The sequence below is a fragment of the Argentina silus genome, assembly GCF_951799395.1.
Source record: "Argentina silus genome assembly, chromosome: 19".
NCBI classification, from domain to species: domain Eukaryota; kingdom Metazoa; phylum Chordata; class Actinopteri; order Argentiniformes; family Argentinidae; genus Argentina; species Argentina silus.
This window is the reverse complement of record NC_139673.1, coordinates 10,909,181-10,930,403: the sequence shown is the minus strand read 5'-3', so window position 1 is coordinate 10,930,403 and position 21,223 is coordinate 10,909,181. Positions and strand designations below refer to the sequence as shown.

At 44.6% G+C, this 21,223-nt stretch overlaps 4 protein-coding genes across 4 annotated transcripts; 3 read left to right on the top strand and 1 right to left on the bottom strand.

Annotated features, from left to right (window-relative positions):
* Positions 1 to 1,144: 1,144 nt before the first annotated feature.
* Positions 1,145 to 3,085, bottom strand: cmc2 (C-x(9)-C motif containing 2). Its single transcript, XM_083691328.1, has 4 exons — positions 2,792 to 3,085; positions 2,005 to 2,116; positions 1,755 to 1,826; positions 1,145 to 1,603 (listed from the first exon to the last, which is right to left on the bottom strand). Exons 2-4 carry the CDS (start codon positions 2,083 to 2,085, stop codon positions 1,520 to 1,522), a joined length of 237 nt encoding a protein of 78 aa, XP_083547454.1. The 5' UTR covers positions 2,086 to 2,116; positions 2,792 to 3,085; the 3' UTR covers positions 1,145 to 1,519.
* Positions 3,086 to 3,736: 651 nt separating this feature from the next.
* Positions 3,737 to 6,867, top strand: cenpn (centromere protein N). Its single transcript, XM_083691325.1, has 10 exons — positions 3,737 to 3,934; positions 4,102 to 4,147; positions 4,328 to 4,387; positions 4,533 to 4,606; positions 4,807 to 4,980; positions 5,111 to 5,212; positions 5,364 to 5,418; positions 5,627 to 5,736; positions 5,857 to 5,980; positions 6,350 to 6,867. Exons 1-10 carry the CDS (start codon positions 3,764 to 3,766, stop codon positions 6,475 to 6,477), a joined length of 1,044 nt encoding a protein of 347 aa, XP_083547451.1. The 5' UTR covers positions 3,737 to 3,763; the 3' UTR covers positions 6,478 to 6,867.
* A 552-nt stretch (positions 6,868 to 7,419) lies between these two features.
* Positions 7,420 to 14,761, top strand: atmin (ATM interactor). The gene is made up of 4 exons (XM_083691036.1): positions 7,420 to 7,549; positions 10,303 to 10,428; positions 10,746 to 10,945; positions 11,120 to 14,761. The coding sequence occupies exons 1-4, from the start codon at positions 7,433 to 7,435 to the stop codon at positions 12,948 to 12,950; spliced, it is 2,274 nt and encodes a 757-aa protein (XP_083547162.1). The 5' UTR covers positions 7,420 to 7,432; the 3' UTR covers positions 12,951 to 14,761.
* Positions 14,762 to 19,460: 4,699 nt separating this feature from the next.
* LOC310819648 (protein phosphatase 1 regulatory subunit 3E) lies at positions 19,461 to 20,381 on the top strand (the record flags this gene model as incomplete). Its single annotated transcript, XM_083690970.1, has 1 exon — positions 19,461 to 20,381. The coding sequence occupies one exon, from the start codon at positions 19,461 to 19,463 to the stop codon at positions 20,379 to 20,381; it is 921 nt and encodes a 306-aa protein (XP_083547096.1).
* Positions 20,382 to 21,223: the final 842 nt, after the last annotated feature.

The window sequence follows — 21,223 nt, the reverse complement described above, 5'->3', positions numbered from 1 at the left end:
TGCGCTCTACAGGTAAAATAAATGAATACAGACAACAGGAAGACCACAGAGCCTGTTTGTATTGTACAACTATAACTTGTTTATTATACATACTGCAAAAAATGGTTTCTGAAAAAACAATGTACTGTAAAACTAAATGTGTGTTGTCAAGACATATTATCAAGCCATATATTTGTATTATTATTAATAATAATAATATTGATTGAATACATAGAGTATAGTGTGCCGAATGTACAGGACCCCCATGTCCTTGTTATCTGTTGGTTTGATACTACACATACCTACTACACATATCCACTGCATGGATACTCCTCTATGGCAGGGTTTAATCTCCTTCAGCATTTTTTCAATGTCCCTGATTACCAGAAATTACTGTGGAGCTGTATCCCAAAACTCTTGAGTCATTCTGCCGGGAAGATGAGGGGGAAGATAACATGAGCTACCAGAGAAGTAATTAAGTTTGCTAAACCCCCTCCAGTTATTCAAAACAAATGTCTCTTCTTACTTACAAAGATAATGACAGTTGTTTTTCATATTTACTAAGTGGTCTTCATTCATGATTCAGGAATCCTCAAGCCTAGCTGTATCACACACTGTGTGAGCCATTCAGATGTAATCATCATCAAAGATTTTTGAAAACACTGTTGATGCATGGGATACCTAATTGGCAATGAGTAGAATTAATTACAATAATAGGATGATCATTGGAGAATGGTTCTCTCTGAATGAATGACGTTTACACTAATCTATGAATGATGTTTACCCCCAGCTGGTCCAGATGCTTCTCCTCATTCTTCGGCAGGGGGGAGCCAGGCTGTCAGTTTGACTGATGTGCCAGACTGGCCACAATCGACCACAGCTTAGAATAGCCCTCAGGTGAGTAATAATGGCTTGCTTTGAAAAGGCTTTAGTTGCTGTGATAACAAATACACTGGATAGTTCAGGCTGAATGGACTCTGGGTAAGAATGGCTTTGGCATAGGTTTAGGATCAGTTTTGATTGAATGACTATTTTTAAAACACTATTACATGGTAATAAGAACCTACCTAGAGAATAAAACGGAAGCTTTCACATAAATTGTGACGGGCACAGCCACTATTGAATAAACCTAGGACAAAATACCGCTTTTTTCAGTACACTTTATTCAATAAGGAATCCAGTGTTCGTGGGTCAATATCAAAAACAATCATTTTGAACAACTAACAATCCCAGGGGGACTGGCGGTGCAGTTCTCAAAACAGCCCCTCAACCCACCCCATCCTCCAAATGAACCTCCAGAACTCTGTAGGGATGTAATCACAGGACTCTTCATTCTCCATGACAATCCACCCTACCCACTCTATCAAATACACAGACTGACACACAGTCTTGTGGCAAGGTATCCAGACCGACAGCAGGGTACTGTAGGCTTCTGGTGGTACAGTAGGCTCCAGTAAGTGTCCCCTGTCCTCCAGTACTTCTGTCCCCCCGTCCCTGTGTGTGTCCTCTGCTGGAGTATAGGCCAAGCTGGTTCTCTCACTTAGAACTGCTCCTTAGGACCATCTTTCAGCCTCTGCTTCATCTCTTTGGCATGCTGCTTACTACGCTCCCTCCTCGCCAGTCTCTGTTGAATGGACAGGGAATCACACAAGAACACACATTTTGTATGAGCTTGTGGTGTGTGCCAGCCTAGCCCCCATCACACACACAAACACACACACACACACACACAGTCAATCATTTATAAAAAGGTCCATATCTTGAGTAGTCCTCACCTCTTTCTTCATACAGTCACGCATGGCACGGTCCATATCATTACATGTGCCAAAGAACCTCATGACGTTGTGCTGAGGATGACCCAAGAAATAAAACATGACACACAAAGTACGATCATCTCAAGTCCATAACAAATGAGTAGAGAGGTATTTTTTTCTCATCCTAGACTTGTTTTGGGGGAACACACGGTGTAGCCCCTTTTACCACTGTGTGTGTGGACTTTTCTGGCTGTTTTGCAGCATATCTCACCTCTTTGTGGCACTGTTTCAGAAGTGTTATCAGGACATTGCACTCGTCAGAGTGCAGGTGTGGCGACAGGTCAGGGTGCATTCTGAGTTAAGGGCTTCCCTCTCCAACAATACTGGAAAGACACACAAAATAAAGAAAAAAGACCAACCCTGTTTGTAACTACAAAAGGTGTGTGTCAGCTAAATATTGATTTAAAAGTAAGCGGTATTGTTATTGCTGGGTGCATGTAAGGTATCATTTGGGTTGGGTTTCAGTTCTGTCGGTCTACACTAAAGGATACTACAGCGTCCAAATCACCTCTCCTTCCTGGGTACTCATGTTACTCGTGTTTTGTTTAGTTTTTTTCAGAGGACACTCACCTGCAATGAGAGAGACCTAAAACACATGTTTAGCAACGAGTTTAGAACAGTGAGTGTGTGTTTGACATGCATGTGTGGATGGAGAGGGCTGGTGAGGCAAGGCTATGTTCATCAGCACCTATCTCCTCTCATCATGAAGTTTATGGAAACAGCAGTCACTTTATGCTGGAGAGGTGCTACTGATTGGATGAATGCCATTTTACCATGCTAATATTAGACAGAGCTTCCTAGAATATATTTGTCAGGTTGTAACACCCTAATGTCAATAAGCATTCAACTTATATCCAGCAAATAAGCCAAATAAAGAGATTGTAACATTGTTATCACACAGTAGTGTTTTCTGCTGAAAATGACGTGTGGCCTGGAAAATTATTACAGAAACAGTTCTGTAGATAGAAATCACCCACACAGCTGTAAGTGAAACTTACCAGTCTAATGACGATATCATTTGAGATATCCTTAATGAATGGAATAACTTCGAGTTGACCAAAAAATCAACACAGCTGTGTTCGCAAAGGCGACACAACTGAAGGGCAAACGCAATGTTCTTCACCTCCGGAAATAAATCTCGCTGCACTTCTTTAAAAGGGTTTCAATTTGGAGACTACCTCTACAGCCCATAGACTTTAACTACAGCCTAGCAGTGATTTCGAGAATGTCTACCAAAGTAACTGTAATACTGTAATACAACTGGAAGAAAGCTAGAAAATGCACCCCTTCCTAATAGCAGAGAACGGTCAACTGATTGACAATACTGTAGCGAATCAACACTCGCTCCCACTGAATAACGACCCAATCACAGGTAAGACAAAAGGCGGGTCCTATTCACTGCCACTGCATCATCAGCACCATTACCAGCACATTATAGGAAAGGTGTGTATGTCTCCTAATTTATTCTGCATCGTACATTTTTATCTGGAAGTGTCATCATTGATAACAGTCAATGCGTAGCTCTCTGACTTATAGTTAACATCGATAGTATCAGTGCCTGTCCAGTAGACGGCGCTGTAGGCCTACCGTGGAGCTACCAAGCGGGAAAACATTTTTTGAAAGTACTTCCTGTATAATCTCAACAAAATATCAGAACTGATTTTTATTCATTTTAAACAATTTTTTGCGTCAGTTTATACTGGTATGCGTATAGTGAGACAAACATTTCCTCTTTAATGTACACGTGTTGTGAAAATAAACACGAACAGGAAATAACGATACCACAAACTTGACCCCTGGTGATTCTGATTGGTCCGTTCATGTCTCTGTTAGGCGGTCTGTTTCCAAATCGCGTTTCTACCAAAACAGAACCTCTCTCTGTGTCTTACATAGTTTAAAACGCTTTTAGACATTGTTGCAAATAAAACGTAGTTTCGGTGAACGTTGCATGTCTCTTATAGAAAGCAAGCATGAATGACTCCACGAAATGTTTATTACAACGTCTGGTACGACGAATTCCCTCTCAAATGCTAAGCACTACGCTAAACAAATGGACTCATTTGTCAAGGGAGCAGCAGCAAACACTGGACTTTACACAACCAAAGTCGTTGTTTACGGAGAATCTACTCGCTCTTTGTGAGGTACCCAGCAAATAAATATGCTTTCACTCACAGCTAGCTGTTAGCATGTGGCAGACAGTCATAATGCTAATGGTCATTTACTTTCAAATCAAATGACCGTAGAAGCTTGCTAAGTGACACTTGTTCAGCCGGCATACTTTTCTGACTCATGACTTTGTCCTTCGTAGGAGAATGGCTTGGCAGTTAAACATATCACGGAACTCGAGATGATCTGTGAGTGTTATTGATTGAATGTTTTTTTAATTGGAGAACCTACTGGTCAATGACCAGTGGAGCTGTCAACGTGTTTACCTTTGTATATCGGTGCATCCCTAATGATAACCAATCTTTCCAATGATGCTCGTATCCATCAGAATGTAGTGTAATGGGCAACGTCTTACCAATGCTTTTCAGATGTCATTGAGAATCCTTACATGGGGATGTGGCATGCCTTCCAGCTCCTTGATGCAGCGGGTAAATAAAACTCCCTAACACTTGTAGGGACTTGCCCAGAATAAATACATAAACAAATTCAAGACACTCCTTTTAGAGGTTGACAATTCAAAATTGCCTATTGGCGGTTCCATTCACCACCAGTTTCTGGTTCTTCTCTCCCCAGAAGATGCACTCTCCATAGAACTGACCCAGTTCAAGGAGCAGTTCAAAGCCCACCTTTCAGAACTCATCAGCCATGTAAGTGAGCTCATCAGCATCGCTGAGAATCCACACATGCCTAGAAAGACTGAGACACAATGTTGCCTCCTGCATTATTGGCATCTCCAAATACATATTTGCCTGTTGAGTGAAATGGTTACCTAGTATAATGGCCCATGAGTACTGTATGTGCGCCAACTCCCATTCAATATCAAACTGCATTCGTCTTTACATACAAGGTTTCTATCAAAATCAAGAAGCACACAGATGAGGCCATATGGATACGGATTGCCTGGGGTGACAACTTTACACGACCTAACCACCTAAAACCAACATACATCGTCCACCATCTCCAGACTCCTTATGTCTTTGTCTGCAATCTGACTGCAAAGCATAAGCCTCTGTTCAACCAGGTGAGAAGAGGTCAAATCAAACTCCCAGTTCTCCCCTATCACAATGCCATCCTACAGTGTGTTGTGTAACATATGAAATGCTAGACCTATTGCAATCCCCCTGCTCTTAATAAACTGTTCTGCCCTGCAGGCCTTGGTTCTGGCCACCAGATACAGCTCTATAAAAGATGCTCACCTCAGTGGACGGAACCTCACTGCCGTCAAGGACCTGCTGATGAGGCAGTACCAACAGGTACAGCAAGCTTGCACCATGTCTGATACATCATAAGGGGACACCCCCCCCCCCCTCCATACCATACAAAGGTGCTTACTGCTGGTTTTCCATGTTTAGCTAATTACTTACTGAAGAGGCTTTTATATTATATCTGTTCCTTCATTCATAGGTGTTTCCAACCAAGTACTCAAATCCTCTTCAAGAGAAGAATCCACCCCCTACACGTATGTTTTCATCATTAAGGCATAAAGTTATAATGTGTACATTAGAAATCATGACTACAAACCAGAGCCAATTGTGAGGATGAAATGCAGCACAACAACTTTGTAAAGTATAACTTGTACTACAGATATTTGTAAACTTCATTTTAGTTGGTGGCAAAAGTGTTTTTCATGTGGTTTGTTTCAATGAGATTCTATTTTCTGTTTATAGACCCCAATATAGAGAATGAACATGTTGAGAATGCAGCAAACAGACTTCAGATGGCCTGTGAAACCTTTGGCGATGGGACACTGCCTAAACTGCAAACTGCTGTCTACAAGGTACAAGGATTGAATACCTGGGGTTGTATCATAATTCACAAAAGATGATGTCAGACCATGGATATGCCTGCTGTGCTGTGTGACCTGTAGTAAAGATCACATGTTCTGTTCTCTCCTCAGTTGGAGACCAAGTTCAGAGATAACACTAACCAGGTCATGACAGACAGGGAAGAGCCCTTCAGAGCCGTGGTGAAGTTTGCCAGCACAAACCTCCTGGAGTCACTCAGGCATTGTGTGTCTTCAGGTAGAACATACAGATCTTTCATATCTTCAAATGGAAAACGCAACATCCTATAGTCAGGGCCGGTACAGTAGCACCAATGGTTAAAACTAGCTATATTGTACACTATTGAGAGATGTGCTAGTTAAAGCCATTCATATTTTCAAATGACATGTTATGTTGGTTATAGATGTGCTGATTTTTGGTGTAGCTACAGTTTTTCTCTTCAACTCCATCTGTGGCCACAAGGGGGCAGAGATACCATGACTGACATTCATTGCATCTTTCATATTATTCTCCCCGAGTTGCTGTGTTATTTGTTTCCTGTCATTCAGGAGGCTGTGTGGTTTCTGGGTCTGCGTTTCAGTAATTGCTTTTGCTTGTGTTTGACAGGGATGGCCTCCACCCCAGTCACCACCCTGCTGTCATCCATCACCCAGAAAGGAAGGAACCACTTTGTCATCACAGATAAGAGCCTGGGCCCCTCACAACCCCCCCCATCCAAAAATCTGACCACCTAGAGACATGTTCATCTGATATTTTATGCCATATTTTTTTATTGATAGACTTTGAGATTTTCTGTCATGATGATTCTGTCATTCATGATTCTGTCACCGGTCATTTCCAGCCCACAGACATATTTGTAGTGACCACAACAACCCGGGTTGTGTACAATTGTATGTCAATTTGTATATATTTTGTGTATTAACATGTGGATATTTAACCTTTGAAACATAGATGACCCCATTTACCCCAAACAGATATCGCCAAAGTAGTGTGCTGCTGTAAAACAAAATTATAGCTGTTTTATGTGAAGCCTACTTGCCAGTACAATTTTGTGTAGTTCAGTCTCCCCTGTTCTCAACTGGAGATACAGTACCAATAAAGCATTTTTTTGTATTATTTGCCAATGCAAATGTGTGTGTTCATAAAGAAATAGCCAAATAAAACATGAACACTTTTCATGTCATTCAACAGTCATTTAAACGTTTCTTTGTACAAAGAAACAATTATTCTACACACATTAAGGGCCGGTTTCACATACACAGACTAAGCCTAATCGTAGACTAAAAAAAACATCTTCAATGGAGATTTTACATTGCAAGTGTGATTTAGTCCAGGACTAGGTTTAAGCCTTGTCTGTGAAACCGGCTCTAAATGTGCTAAGAAGATGCCAAACACACCAACACGCACTCACGCAGACTCACGCACGCAGGACGCTTGAGTGGGATGGGCCTGTTGCTAAGAAAGGTCTCCCGGAAGTGGACGCTACGTCCCTCGTATTTTTGTGCTTCTGCTGCTTGTTGTGCAGCAGGAGCAGTTGAGGCGGTGGGCGCTTGTCTACCAGTTGTCAACAGAATCATGGCTGCCTCTGCTTCGGGGAAAGCATATTGCAACGACAACGCTTCTATCGGCAATCCAAAATGCAGCGAAGAACCCCTCTCACAGCCGCGAGAGATCATAAAGCCGTCGATCATGGAGCTAACCAAAGAAGTGCGGACCAATATCCTCTGCACAGTGGAAGGATGTGGCAAGATTCTCCCGAACACGCCAGCCTTGAACATGCATCTTGTGAAGTCACACAGAATAAAGGTAGTTGCTAGCTGCTGGTTTCTAAGCAATTTATAAAGGAGGCTAACCTTCACTGCCTCATTTATTAACTGAACTGAATAATGTGTACCTGTCTAACGTTAGCATGCTAACCCTAGTTTAAGGCAAACACTTGGAAAATGCAAGTCATCAGAGATGGCTCAATTAATTTCTTAAGATTTCCTCCAAGTTGACTAGCCTGACAAATGATCTTGCTGAACTGCTTTGGCAACAATATAAAATGCTTCAATTTCCATATCATTGGTATTGAGAATGGTCGTGTGCCAACATGTTGCTGTCACATTGATTTAATGTTTTGTTATTTTACAATTCGATATTGTTTTAATTAGTTGATATACATGGACATATCATATCATATGTTGATTATGATGTCAGTAATCAGCTACCATTCATGAGTTTCATGTAAGCCAATCAAACTCATGCCCACACATTTACATTTACATTTATGGCATTTAGCAGACGCCTTTATCCAAAGCGACTTACAATAATACATTTGTTTAAGTAAGTGAATCATCTATCCAACAGTCATCATAAGACAAAGTAATCAATGCTCACACCAGGGGCCATTGGCAGTCGTAATGCCAGTAGGCTCTTTTTTTCTTTTTTTCTAAATATATTTTATTAGCAGGAGAGAACTTGTACAGGGGGGTAGCAGGGGAGAGGAGGTCTCGGGGTTAGGGTTAGTATAGGGGGGGGTAGTGAGGGTGAAGCAGTCTTTAGGAGGGACTGTTGAGATGTAGCTTGAAGAGATGGGTTTTCAATCTACGGCGGAAGATCGGAACGCACACGCAAGTCATTCAACAGTCACCTCAACAAAGTTATTAAATCTGTCTCTGGAAAACATGAAGCATGAAATGACACATCGTGATTTCATTGTGGTAGAAGAGGTGTACTAATGTTATCAGGATCTTGGGAAAAGTCTTCATCCTCTTCTACAAAGGTTCCATTCTATCCAAAATGCATACTGTGTACTAGTTTCAACAACCCGTGGGAGGCCTAGTGATTCCAGTCTCCCTCAGATGAATGCTTTTCTCCGCTGGGATAGCTTGTCTTTTGTCTTGCTACAGACTAAGGTCTTTGTTTAAAAGGTGAACGTTTGAATTTGAATTAGCTTAAGTCTTATACTGTAAGCACTCCAGCAGCTCCTGCCTCTCATGTCTCCAGCTAAGACTGCTTACCATTTCAAGTACTGAACTTACAGAATGCAGAAGAACGAGAGAGATGGAGAGATGGGGGAGAAATGCATGGTGCAGCAGCCCATGAAGGGAACACAATGTCAATCTTTGAACAAAATGGTGTCGAGTGAGCATGGTCTTAGATGTCCATGGCTGCGTTAAAGGGCTGACAGTATGGGGTAATGCTACCCCAGCTGACAGGACAGGACAGGACAGGAAAGCCTTCCTCTGCCTCAGCTGCTCACACAGCGGCCATACGTTGCATTATTAATGGAAGCAGAATTAGATGTTATTTGGGTTATGTTAGATACATGGCTGTTTACGCCAGATTCTAACACTCACTGCATGACCCTGCAATATTATCAGTCTGATTCTCCAATCTGTCACACCCCAGCCCTACACTGCATGATGTGAGATAAAAACAAAGCAAGAACTGCCCTGCCTGTATGACTGACTGCACTGTGTCTGCCTGCGCCTGTCTGCAGGGAGGGGATAATGGAGTATCATGCAGGGAAGTTCAGAGGGACTGTGGTCTGGCCCAGAACAAACGCCAGCTTGAATCTTAACCTGCTTCTCTGCTGTAAACTGTAGCCGCTTGTTCATCTACTGCCAGGCACTACCACACAGACAGACAGACAGACAGACAGGGTAGCAGAGAGCAATTAACGGAGAGAACAATGTGTTCCTACCCTTTGAAATCTGTGTATGATGATAATAGCCTATAGAAAACCGGATGTAGTTATCTCCCCCTACGCTGTAGTAGATGTAGCCTAGGTGACCCTGGCCATTGTAATGTCGCGATGCTGCTGATAATGATGGCTGTTGGGGAGGTTGATGACGCTGAGGTCTTTCTGTGCCCTGTAAGGCATACCGAGCTCTGTTTCAGTGTTGTGCCCTTACATAAGCATCATGCTGTTCCATCAGTTTAATGCAATGTGCTGACAGCTGCCTCAGCAACACTATCCAGGGACTGCCTGGAGTGAGATGATGTAGCACGCTGGAGAGCAAGTGAGCTCAATGTGCTGTTAAGATAATTACTTTAATCTCAACCCATTTAAAAGTCAGACATAGGCCTTCTCATACTAGACTGACTGTTGCATAATGTGTATTCCCCTATGAAACTCTTTTGATTCATGCTGGCATTTTGATGTGTATTTTGTATTATTTGGTACTGTACTGAACGTAATTGCCTTCAATTTTGGAAAGCATGACTATCACTAATCGTTAACATGCTGCTCTGCTTGTCTGAGAACTAAATAAGATTAATCCATTATGTTGGGGAGGTTCTTTGACTAACCTTGTTTGGGGACTGAAGGCTTGTGATGGCTCAGAATTAATGCCTAGGCTTTAGCTCAGCATACTAACATGGTCTTTGATTTGTGTGGATGAATCACGCTTGCACCTCTGGTCATCTTAGAGACTGCACAACACATTAATAGTTCTGAAAGAGAAATTTGCTCAAAGCCAATTTTGTACAATGAAAAACATATTTTGCTTCATTATGATCACGTCTGACCATAACTTAATATCTCCTTCCCTCTCTCTTAATCTCTGTTGCAGGATGGTCTTGTGAACCCCACCATCAGGAAGGATATGAAGGGGTCCCAGAAGCTCTACTGTTGTCCCATCGAGGGCTGTCCCAGAGGCCCTAGCAGACCCTTCTCCCAGTTCTCACTGGTTAAACAGGTACCACAGACAGCCCCACATAACGTCAGCATGGGTCGTCTAAAGGCTCATGGGGGTTGTTTAATGAGCGGAAAAAACACAAGTGACACACAGTTCTCCCTGGGTTTCCCCCTCATCATTTTCCAGAGAGTTCTCCAATTGAATCTCCCCTGTGGTCTCCTCAATGTATGAGAACAATTATGATGATCTCAGTATAGGGCCTTTTTAAGTAAAATCTATGAAGAGCACATCCAATGCTATTGCTATTGTTCTCACATGTATGATGGGTGTCTCCATCCCCTCTACTTCAATTGTGTTCTTTATCTGCTCTTTGCCAGCACTTTATGAAGATGCATGCGGAGAAGAAGCACAAGTGCTCCAAGTGCAATAATGGCTACAGCACAGAGTGGGACCTGAGGCGACACATAGAGGACTGTGGGAAGACCTACCGCTGCACGTGTGGCTGCCCTTACGCCAGCAGGGCGGCGTTACTGTCACATATCTACAGGACTGGCCACGAGGTCCCAACAGAACACAGGTACACCACACACCACAGTGAAGAATGTCCATTGAATACAATTGGAAAACACGCATGCACAGGGGGGCTTGAGGACTGCCATTGAATCACACTGAAATTGGCATCTGTTAAGGTTTGTTTATGTGTCTGCTAGCTAGCTGCTTGATATATGCTGTCCTGTGTCCTGTATCTCAGGTATCCACCAGTGAAAAAGCGAAAGATGGATAAATTGATCAGCGGTGCTGCGAAGGTCAAACCCAACGAGTCGACGTATCAGATCATAAGTACTGACGGGGAGCTCTCAGAGGGGTCTCTCCAGTCTGACAGGTTCTGCCACACTCCAGACTCTGTCAAACAGACCCAAAACCCTCCCAAACACCTCCAGAAGCTCCTCCTTCCCAAGCCAAAGATGGCCCTGGTGAATGTCCCACTAATGCAGCTAGCCCATCTGCCTGTCCTGCTCCCCTCCACAGAAAGTGGGGCTCTGAGGTCTGTGGTGCTGGCTGTAGACAGCCATGGCTCCTTCAGCACACTCCACCTCCTACCCCAGTCTATGGGGGCCATGGTGCCACACTTGGATGCTAAGACTCTGGGCTTCAGAGATAGCATGCCTGCCTCTCGCTCCAGCCTGGGACCCATCAGCACAGGGGTGCAGGTTAGTCTGGAGCCTGTGGGCTCTGCTGATGACCCTGCCAGCGCTCTGGGAGGCCACAGAGGGAGGAGCACCTCCACCAACATCCAGACAGACATATCCTACCTGTCCAGGGTGCCTATGGGAGTGGGAGTGGGAATAGGGATGGGTGTGTGCTCCATAGGTGAGTCCTCAGTGTCTTCCGGTGCCCAGACAGACATCAGTGTGAGCGCCCAGGTCTTGCTGCCGGTCAGTGTGGAGACTCAGACATTCCCCTCCAAGGCCAAAGCCACCTCCACCATCGGAGCTCAGACAGAAACCCACATTCTCAGCCAGCTGCCCTGCTCCTCCTCTCCCTACATCACCAGGCAAACCCAGACCAGCCGCCCCCTGGGTGGGCTGGAGGACCGGGTTCAAATGGACCAGGCCATCATGTGCTCAGACCTGTTCGACAGCGACTCACTGAGCGTATCCACACAGACTGGACTGAGAAACGGACCCTTCAGAGCCCACACTGTGGAAGACTCGCTCGCTGCCACTGGTAACAGTCTCTATGCCGACGAGAAGTCATCAGGGGCTATGTGTTTCAGTGTGCAGACGGACGAGCTTCACTCGAACAGCGTGGCAGACAACCAGACCCAGACCATGGCCCTGTTCAATGACCTAGAGAACATTCTGTCTGACAGCATGACGGGTCACTCTTTATCAGGCGACCAGGCGTTGACAGACAGCTCCTCAAGCTGCGGCCCGGGCCTGGGTCCTCAGGAGCAGCACGCAGGTATCGACTTTGACTTTGAGGAGTTCCTGAACGCAGCTCATATTCAGACACAGACCGAGGAGAGCGAGCTTGGTGGGCTGGGTGCTGACACACCGCTGGAGTCCCTCGACATCCAGACCCAGACAGACTTCTTCCTCCTGGAGGGCCTAAGCCAGGGTGAGGGGGCAGGCCGGGCCCAGGCCAATGACCTGGAGCTGGAGATGTTTGACACTCACACCCAGACGGACCTCAACATCCTCCTGAGCGCCGGCGGCCACATGCCCCTGAGCAGCATCCTGCACCAATCCAGCTTCTCCATGAGCACAGAGTCCTCCGACACCGAGACGCAGACCGACCTCCGCTCCTCCTCACCACCGCCACCTCCCCACACCCCGCTCGCCATCTCCCACGGTGACCAGACAAGGCTCCTGAGCAGCACAGAGACACAGACCATAACCAGCACCTCCGATGGACTTGGTCATCTCTTCCTGATCAGCAACGAAACACAGACTGTCATGGATGACTTTCTGTCCGCTGACATGGCCTGGAACATGGAGTCCCACTTCAGCTCGGTGGAGACGCAGACGTGTGAGGAGCTGTTCGCCCTCTTTCAGCATGCAGAGAAACCCAACAGCTGAAGGCCCACCTACAAGGACAATTGTCCTCAAACCCTGCAGATGGGTTTCTGGTTCCTTCTGCCTCTCCCTGGGAGGCCTGGGCTTCGCTTCATCTCTATACAGTCGTCTACCTATGGTGGTTTAGGTGAAGTGAGTCTTAGAAGTGTGACTTTAGCAAGCCTAAGAACATTCCAAAGGGGTACCATTCCCAGTTCCCTGATAGCTCAGCAGCACTTTATTAATTAATGGACATGATTTATCAACCCCCTACCCCACAACCACAACCAGTTTACATGTTTATTTGCACAAAAAACATATGACTTCTTTGATAGCCTTTATGTTGTCTGAAAAGCCAGTTTACTCCAACATTTCAAAGTTAAAGCACTAATGCTAGCTGTCTTGTTTGCTGTGAGAAAGTGAAGGCGATGCCTTGAGAGCCTTTCACTAATCCTATTGCCATGGAATTGCTTCAGGCAGTTTTGATGTGGCACAAATTAGTAGTGAATTGCTAAGAGAAATTCTGCGGGTTGCCTCACACCCATTGTTCCGATGTGATTGTGAAGTGCAGTCTTGTTAAGTCACCTTTTTATCTGAGGACTACTCTCTTCCACCAAACCAGGTCACTATGAGTCCGTTAGCTAGCAGACTAGACTGTCATCGTCTTTGATTTATTAATAAGCTGGCTGTAATGAATACAGTGGTACAATAATGTACAAACGTTTTAGGTTCAGTTACTCTCTTGTCACTGTGAGTAGATTGTGATTGTGTATGCTCTCCACCTGATTCTGCCCACATTAAGCCACACTGAACTCAGCTGACTGAATAGTGCATTTTTGTATCAATGTAAAATCTTGTGAAACTTCTCTTGAACAATCTACTGTAAATCTTACTGTATTGGTCATAGTTGTTGGTGTCATTACACTACTTGTTACCCAAGTTACCTCATTTGCACAGGCACCCTGTCATGCTTTGATCTATGACATCTTTGTAAAGACATGTTGGTTGAATGTGACCTGTATTAAGAGCTCTCCAAGTTTTGAGTATTTTTCCATGTTACATTTTGTTACGTTGGTGCCTTAAACCAAGTATTTTACATTATTTATGTATTTTTGGACGCTTCTGTTGGTCAGTCATACACTATGCTGCTTTGAAAGGAAAGGAGGAGTTCAGGAATAAAGTGTGTAAAGTTTGTGTTCCGAAAAGACAAAATAAGGACAAATATTTAACATTATTTTGACTATCTTTTGCATGTTGAGTTCACTTTCTGTACCTCTTATTTTCAACATGTTATTTTTTTTGCACGAAATTAGAATGCCTTTTATGATTTGTATTTTCAAAATGCTGTCTCAAGAATGCTATGCAGTATTTTGTCAAAAGCAACATTGTTTATAATTCTACCTAGAACCTGCAGAATGTACCTGGCATGGTGCCCATCCATAACATGGCTGTGTTTTTTCACTGCATCCAAAAGAAACTGGGACAGGACTGTTTCCTTTTTACAATATATTATTATTATTAGACATTTCATAACAATATATTGTATCGTACTGTAACATGACTTCTTATTTAATTTATGGTTCTTGAACTTGATTATAATAATGCTGAGGACAAAATGCCTTGCTTTATATACATGTATAGTAGCCTACATAAAGGTGTCAACTGTCATTTTGTTTTTCTCTGTAAAGAGTGCATGCAGTCTTTGTGCCAAGAGATTGTCTTTCAGTTGTATTTCTGTTTGCAGCCTTAGTCCGACTGTATTTCTGTTGCCTAAACATGTAGAGCAGGGGAGGCTGGTGGAGGTAGAAATCGGTGGACGGGCTCATTGTAATGCATGGAATGGATTGAGGAATAGTATCAAACGATGTGTTTTGATATCATTCCTCATTCCATTCCATGCATTACAAGACCTCATCCTCCGATTTCTGCCTTCACCAGCGTCCCCTGGTGTAGAGGGTTGTAAAGATTGCCTTGTTGCTTGTCATGTTGAAGCTATGCAGCAGACGGTCAATAAAGTAATGAAAAACAAACTACACCTCAGCTCTCATTGAATTAACTTGAATATGTATATCATACAGTGCCATGTGGAAGTAATGGGACAGTGAAGCATTTTTTCTTCTTTTGGCTCTACACCCCAAAAGTCTGCTACCCATTTTGTTTGATTTCAAATCCAAACTTCTGGAGTATAGAGCCAAAAAAAGCAAAAATGCTTACACTGATTACTTACGCAGGGCACTGTATATGGCAACTTATAGTCGATTCTTTATTGATGAAATTACCAGCAACATTAGAATGTAATCAAGTTGAAGCATATATTTTATTGATGGTTGAATATAATTGTTGAACTTACACTACATATTCCACATTTCACATGGACAATTCAACAGGCTATTTGTTAGGTAAACATTTTCACCTGGATTAGTATGGCATGGCAGTACATTGCAAGTTTGTTTCCTATTTACTATCATAAGTCAGTTTCAATACATATTATTGCAATTCTTGAAGATGGAAACCTAAAAGACCTAAAACCTAAACTATTTCCACATCTCCACCCATTCCTGTCACTGACCCTCAGAATCACAGAGTTAGTCACAGAGTCATCGTGACAGCCCCGCATGGGTTGGGGCAAGACCATTATTGCCCACTTCATTAGAAAGGTAACAGGAGATTTGGCAATTGAGATAATGTTTTGTCATACTGAGGAGATGAGCACAGTGGGGTTCTGACATGAGCATAACGGCTGCTTGATACTGTTTTGCTGCCCCAGTGCGTTAATCAAGACGGTGCAAACAAACGTTTTGTCCTACATGGTCTTCATCAGGTAGGTCAAACAATACATTGTTTGTCTGTGTCACTGTCTTGATTAAATCACTAGAGAAGCATAACCGTTTTTTTAATTAATTTATTTTTATTTGTGTCTTCTGCTCCTCTGACTATATTGGATGTGTGTAAAACCTCTCTTTTAATTTTTGGTGAACATTTAACATGCATGAGGGAGCACAGACCTACAACACTGCTTTTCAGAGGAGGTAGCATAGTTGCTGGGTAACAAGAAGAGCACTTGTGAGCACCAGGGAGCACAGCAATGAAAGCACATGCAACATGTTGAGCTAAACGAGCGATAACACGTGCATAGTCATTGGAGTCATTCATTTCATAATGATGATGTTAGTGGTTTCAGCGTTTGTGATTATGCTAAATTAGCTGTAGATTACCTCCTGAATAACCTTTAGTCACAGAATAACTAACATGATTACCCATACTTGGTCTTGAATGCAAGTTCAGTTTTCAATTCATTTACAGCTTTTAATAATCAGATTCATATCCGAATTCACATCAGAGTCATGTAAAAGATATGAATATATCTCGCAGAAAGCTTTCTTTAATCACAAACCCACAGGGACTGGGAAAGTTGAGGTATGAGGAGAAAGTCCAGAGGGAACAGTCTCTGTTCACAGCAGTCTCTGAGTTGAGGCTGGGATGGGGACCCTGGTCCCAAAAAGAATGGGCAGCTGGGGCTCTGCACGCCTCATGCTCTTGGTCTTCAGTCCAATGTAGAGTCTGTGGCCACTTCCGGTGCGGAGCTCTGGTCTGGGTTCCTGCTTGAGGTGCCTGCCCAGGGGGTAGGTGGCACGGGGCAGGGGTTCGGCTAGGGTGGTGAGGGCCGCGTCGTACCTTTTTGGGACGGGGAAGCTGAAAGCGGAGAGCAGGTGGTTGCTCTGCTGAGAGGGCCAGTACTTGGAGGTGAGGGATCCATGGTAGGCGTCCTCAGTCAGTGAGCCTGTGTCTAGGACAGTGTCTGCTCTCATTTCCCCTCCTCTCTCAACACCTTCGCTCTCCTCCGCGGGGGCGACGCCACCGGACTCGGCCTCTGTGTTCTGCCCGTCTGCAGGGCTGTGTCCCGAGGCGGCTGTGGCCCTCCTGAGCAGGACGGGGATCTTCAGGTGTCTCGGCTGAGAGGCTTTGACAGGCGGTAAGACAGCAAAGCTGTTAATGATCAGCGTTACGTTCCTGTCCCTCATTAGGGGACACTCTGACACTGGGAGGTTGGTTTGTGAAGGGGCCGAGCCAGGCACATAGTCACTCAGCTCACCCAGCTTCCCCTCCTCCTTCATCTGATCTCCCAGCGTGAGTTGCTGTGTGGCTTTGCGCAGCACTCGGAGGGCTGGTGACTCAGGGGAGGAGGAGTCCTTCTGTGATGAGGAGACACTAGAGGTGTGTGTGTAGGATTTGTTCAGGAGGTCCTCCAGGGTGGAGGGAGTGTTTTTGCCCCAGGGCTCCTGGGTGGACTCACAGCAGGACTCAGGGGAGTCAGGGGGCTCTGAGAACTTCATGTCCACACACAGGAGGCAGTGGTGCTCTGGGTCTCCAGTCTTGGTCCTCTTCCCTCTCCGTTGGGTCTGAAACAGGCAGGCCAGTGGAGGAGTCCTGCCCCAGCCTTGGATCTGTCTCAACAACAAATGCAACCGTCAATTACACATTTGAATTCACATACTGTGTATTTCTATAGGTTTTCTATATGTCCACACATCTCTGGACACACAATGAGATTGTACTAACAGTTATAATAAGTATCAAAACAGAGCCAAACAAAAAACAGCAGCATCTCACATTTGTTTAATGTCTACTTATCAAGGTAGTTTCAGTTTATATTGAAGAGTTGTTGGACAGTGGAAGAACTGTGAATTACTACTACTCACAGCTTCATCCCAACCAGGTAGACAGAGGAACTCATATGGCTCCTGGTCTTTGAAGGAGGTGTCCTCGCTGATATCCAGAAGGGCATTGACATGGCCTTTGTCGGGCAGTTGGCAGATCTGGTCCCATGATGTGTCCTCCACTGCCACACTTCTCTCATCGGCCACTTCTACAAGCGGCTGGTAACACTCCATTATGAGATAAGCCTTTCAGGGTGAAATCTGTTATTGGAAAAAATACATCTTTATTAGCTGATAAACACTCATCATTGATACTGCCAGTTTGTATTGATTAGTGCACAGAGGATAAGGAAATGTATGCAGTCAAAACCCATGGAGAAGCTATCATTGTAAACTAGAGTGGACACATAATTTACAAATCACTTGATAGTGCCTATAACAGTATCTGTGACACATTAACAAGAAGCTTCCACAATAGAGTTGTCTAACTATGATCAAGAGACCAAACTTGTTAAAATGGAAAACACATAAAAGCCACACTGATCAAACATGAAGAAGCTTTTTCTCGGCTAAAATTCACACTCTGTGAATTCTGAAAGTGACACTTACCCTACAGACGGTGGAGGTCGTCATTTTTTTCTCACAAGCACTGGCATTCAAGCACTGGCTCCTTTTAGGTCGTTATAGTCCAACAAGAACGGTTTATCAAATATTTATCACACAGTTTTGCAGCTCACAGACAACCCCAAACAAAGGTGTGCTCAGGTTTGTAGAGGAGCTAGAACGCCGCTGTCATGACAACACCACTACAAGAGGCCGGGCTAAGATGGAAGTGACGTTGTGGAAAACGGGAGGGGGCGTGAGACAGTAGTAGAGAGACAGCTGCTCCAGAAGCAGGCAGTCTCATTACATAAGAACATGGAACCATTTTTTAATCCTCGCCTGTCAGCATCTTGTTACAAAAACCTGCTGTATTTCCAACATTGTCTCCTCTCATAAATTATTATTCGTCCACCGTGCATGTAGATGCCGTGCAGTAATTTCAAATAGGATACCTCATGACCAAATGTTTTTGTTGTCACATAGCCTAGACTTTTTAAACACATAATGTATAATGTAATGTCATTAATTGAGCACTCCCGAAGCCTATTTTGGATTATATCATTTTACAGTGTGTGGCTTTAAGGCAACCCGATGAAGTATGACCTGTTACGAAATCATACTAATAAGTACATTTGAATAGGGCTATACGCAGATATAGATGATTCTCAACTTTGAAAGGATGTATAGCTACTGTATACATGTGGGGGATGTATCAGCCTTATGATATGTCTATAGTCTAGGCTACGTATTGTAGCATTCTTTTAGAAACTGCCTGGTCTCATCAGTGGCCAGAATGAATTCACCCTAACGCTTGTTATAATCCTTTAAATAAGGTAGTTGTCTGTGCGCTTTGGATGGTGGCCAAAATGGAACATGCAATTCGGCACGTAACGTTCCTGCCAGAGACTACTTCCTTTTCTCACTACAGCCCCTAGCATAGAGCGGCATATACGAAACGTGACGCTATGCCACTGGAAACGTAGCGGACGCACTGTGATAAGGGAATCCCATATGTTATCATTTTAATAATGAACGAATTTCGTGCGAGTGAATGAAATTTACAGTGACTGCAGGGAGTCTCTCTTTGTGTTGAGTTCTAAGTGCACTCGCAGCTTGGCCATTATTGGTCCAGAGTTGCACAGTGTCACCATCTGACGCGCGGACGGCGCCTATCCGTGCGTTTGGCTGTGCCACTTGACGGCTTCTTGCAGTCTTGGCTTCTCTGATCACGACCACATCGATTCTGCAGAATCAAACCGGACTCTCCCGCTTTATGGAAACCGAGGCTGTGCATCCTGCCGTAGTCATGCTGCCTCCCAAGAACTGCCTCCCGAGGAACTACAGCTGCATAGCGGGGCTGTTCGGGAGCTTGGCGGCGGCAAATCCTAGACTAGACGACGGGGATGAGATAGACATGATGAACGGTACCTGCGAGTCCATCGAGAACCATGTGGTGGATGAGAGACCAAGAGGCAGAGAATCCTTCCTCAAACCTCCGCAGAGTCCGAACCTGCGCCGGAGGTGCAAGTCCCTGCCGACCCCCATAGAGAGAGCCAAGCTAGAAATCTCCCGCACCAGGAGTCCAACCAGCCAGAAAACGGTTCGGTTCGCCGACTCTCTGGGTCTGGAGCTCACCTCCGTGAAGCATTTCGACGATACAGACATGCCCGAAGTCCCGGATCGCATCATAGCCAAATTCAACAGAAGTCCACTCCGCCTGGACAACTTCGATAAGTTCCCCAGGGGACCGACCCAGTCCATGTTCATGGAATTCCAATTCACGAACCCTGGGACATTGCCTGGCTTTAAAGATAAGGTGAAAGAAGTGAATGTGTTGTTAGAAAGTGTCGAAGCAGACGAATTCAGTTTTTCAGGGTTTGTGCGGGTGTTAAACCTGGCTTTCGAGAAAAGCGTCTATCTGAGATATTCTCTCAACAACTGGATAACCTTCATGGACAGTCTAGCATCTTATGTCCCACAGTCAAGCGACGGTGCGACTGACCAATTCGCTTTCAAGATCATCACCCCGACGTTTCTCGAAGGTGGAGGGACCTTGCAGTTTGCCATTAGGTATTGTGTAGGTGGGGATGAGTATTGGGACAACAATAACGGGAACAACTATAAAGTGCGACGCCACAGGTTTAAGATCTCCCCTCCGCGTGAGTGGGAGAACGGATGGATCCACTTCATCTAAGCTCCGACGTGCGACCCGTGGCGTTTCCACCAGCGCACTGTGTGCGTGTTTAGCGCGCTATCTCCACTGGCACCGCTTTACCTTAATGACGAGTATAGCCTCTACTAAACATTTTCGACTGCCGTTCTCAGCTGTACACTGGCATTTTTGACATGGTTTGGGATTTGTTTTTTTTCCACCAATGTCACAACTTGTTCTGCTTTATGTCATTTCATATGCTTGGCAGATACGACATGATTATAAGCTTAATTGTGCCCCTTCCTGCCCTGTGGTGGGATGTGAAGTTGCTGTATGATAATATGCCTTGATTTGGGAGGTTTGGTAGGCCTATAGTGCAGTGCCCTTTGGTAGGGCACGACCATGCTCTTACGTAACGGAGAGACACGTGCCATGGAAAACGTGCCGGGAATATAGCCTACCCATTTTACGCATCACTGTTTATTCCCCAAGACGCAAATGTTTTCACTGCAATGGCCACGTTTGACTGTTTGAATAGCTTTCAAAGCCCCGTGTGGTGTGATGTCCTGGCATTATTAACGTCTGCGCATGCAAGATAACGGGAAACGGAGAAAATACTGGCCAAGAAGGCAGCAAGCCCCTTTGTTCGCATGACATTGCATCCATCCGTGCACCTGTCGTTAAGCGTGAGATCCTGTCGGTCGTAGACTATGCCGAGTCCCGTTCTCTCCCTCCTCGGAAAACTCTTATCAGCAGCATGGGAGGGGATTGGAAGGCGGCAGGCACACAATGTTCCCGCAGAATCGACATGGGAAATCTGTGGCTATTTGTGTCATTAACAGAAACGATTAATTCCGATGGTTGCACTCATAATCTTTTCATTT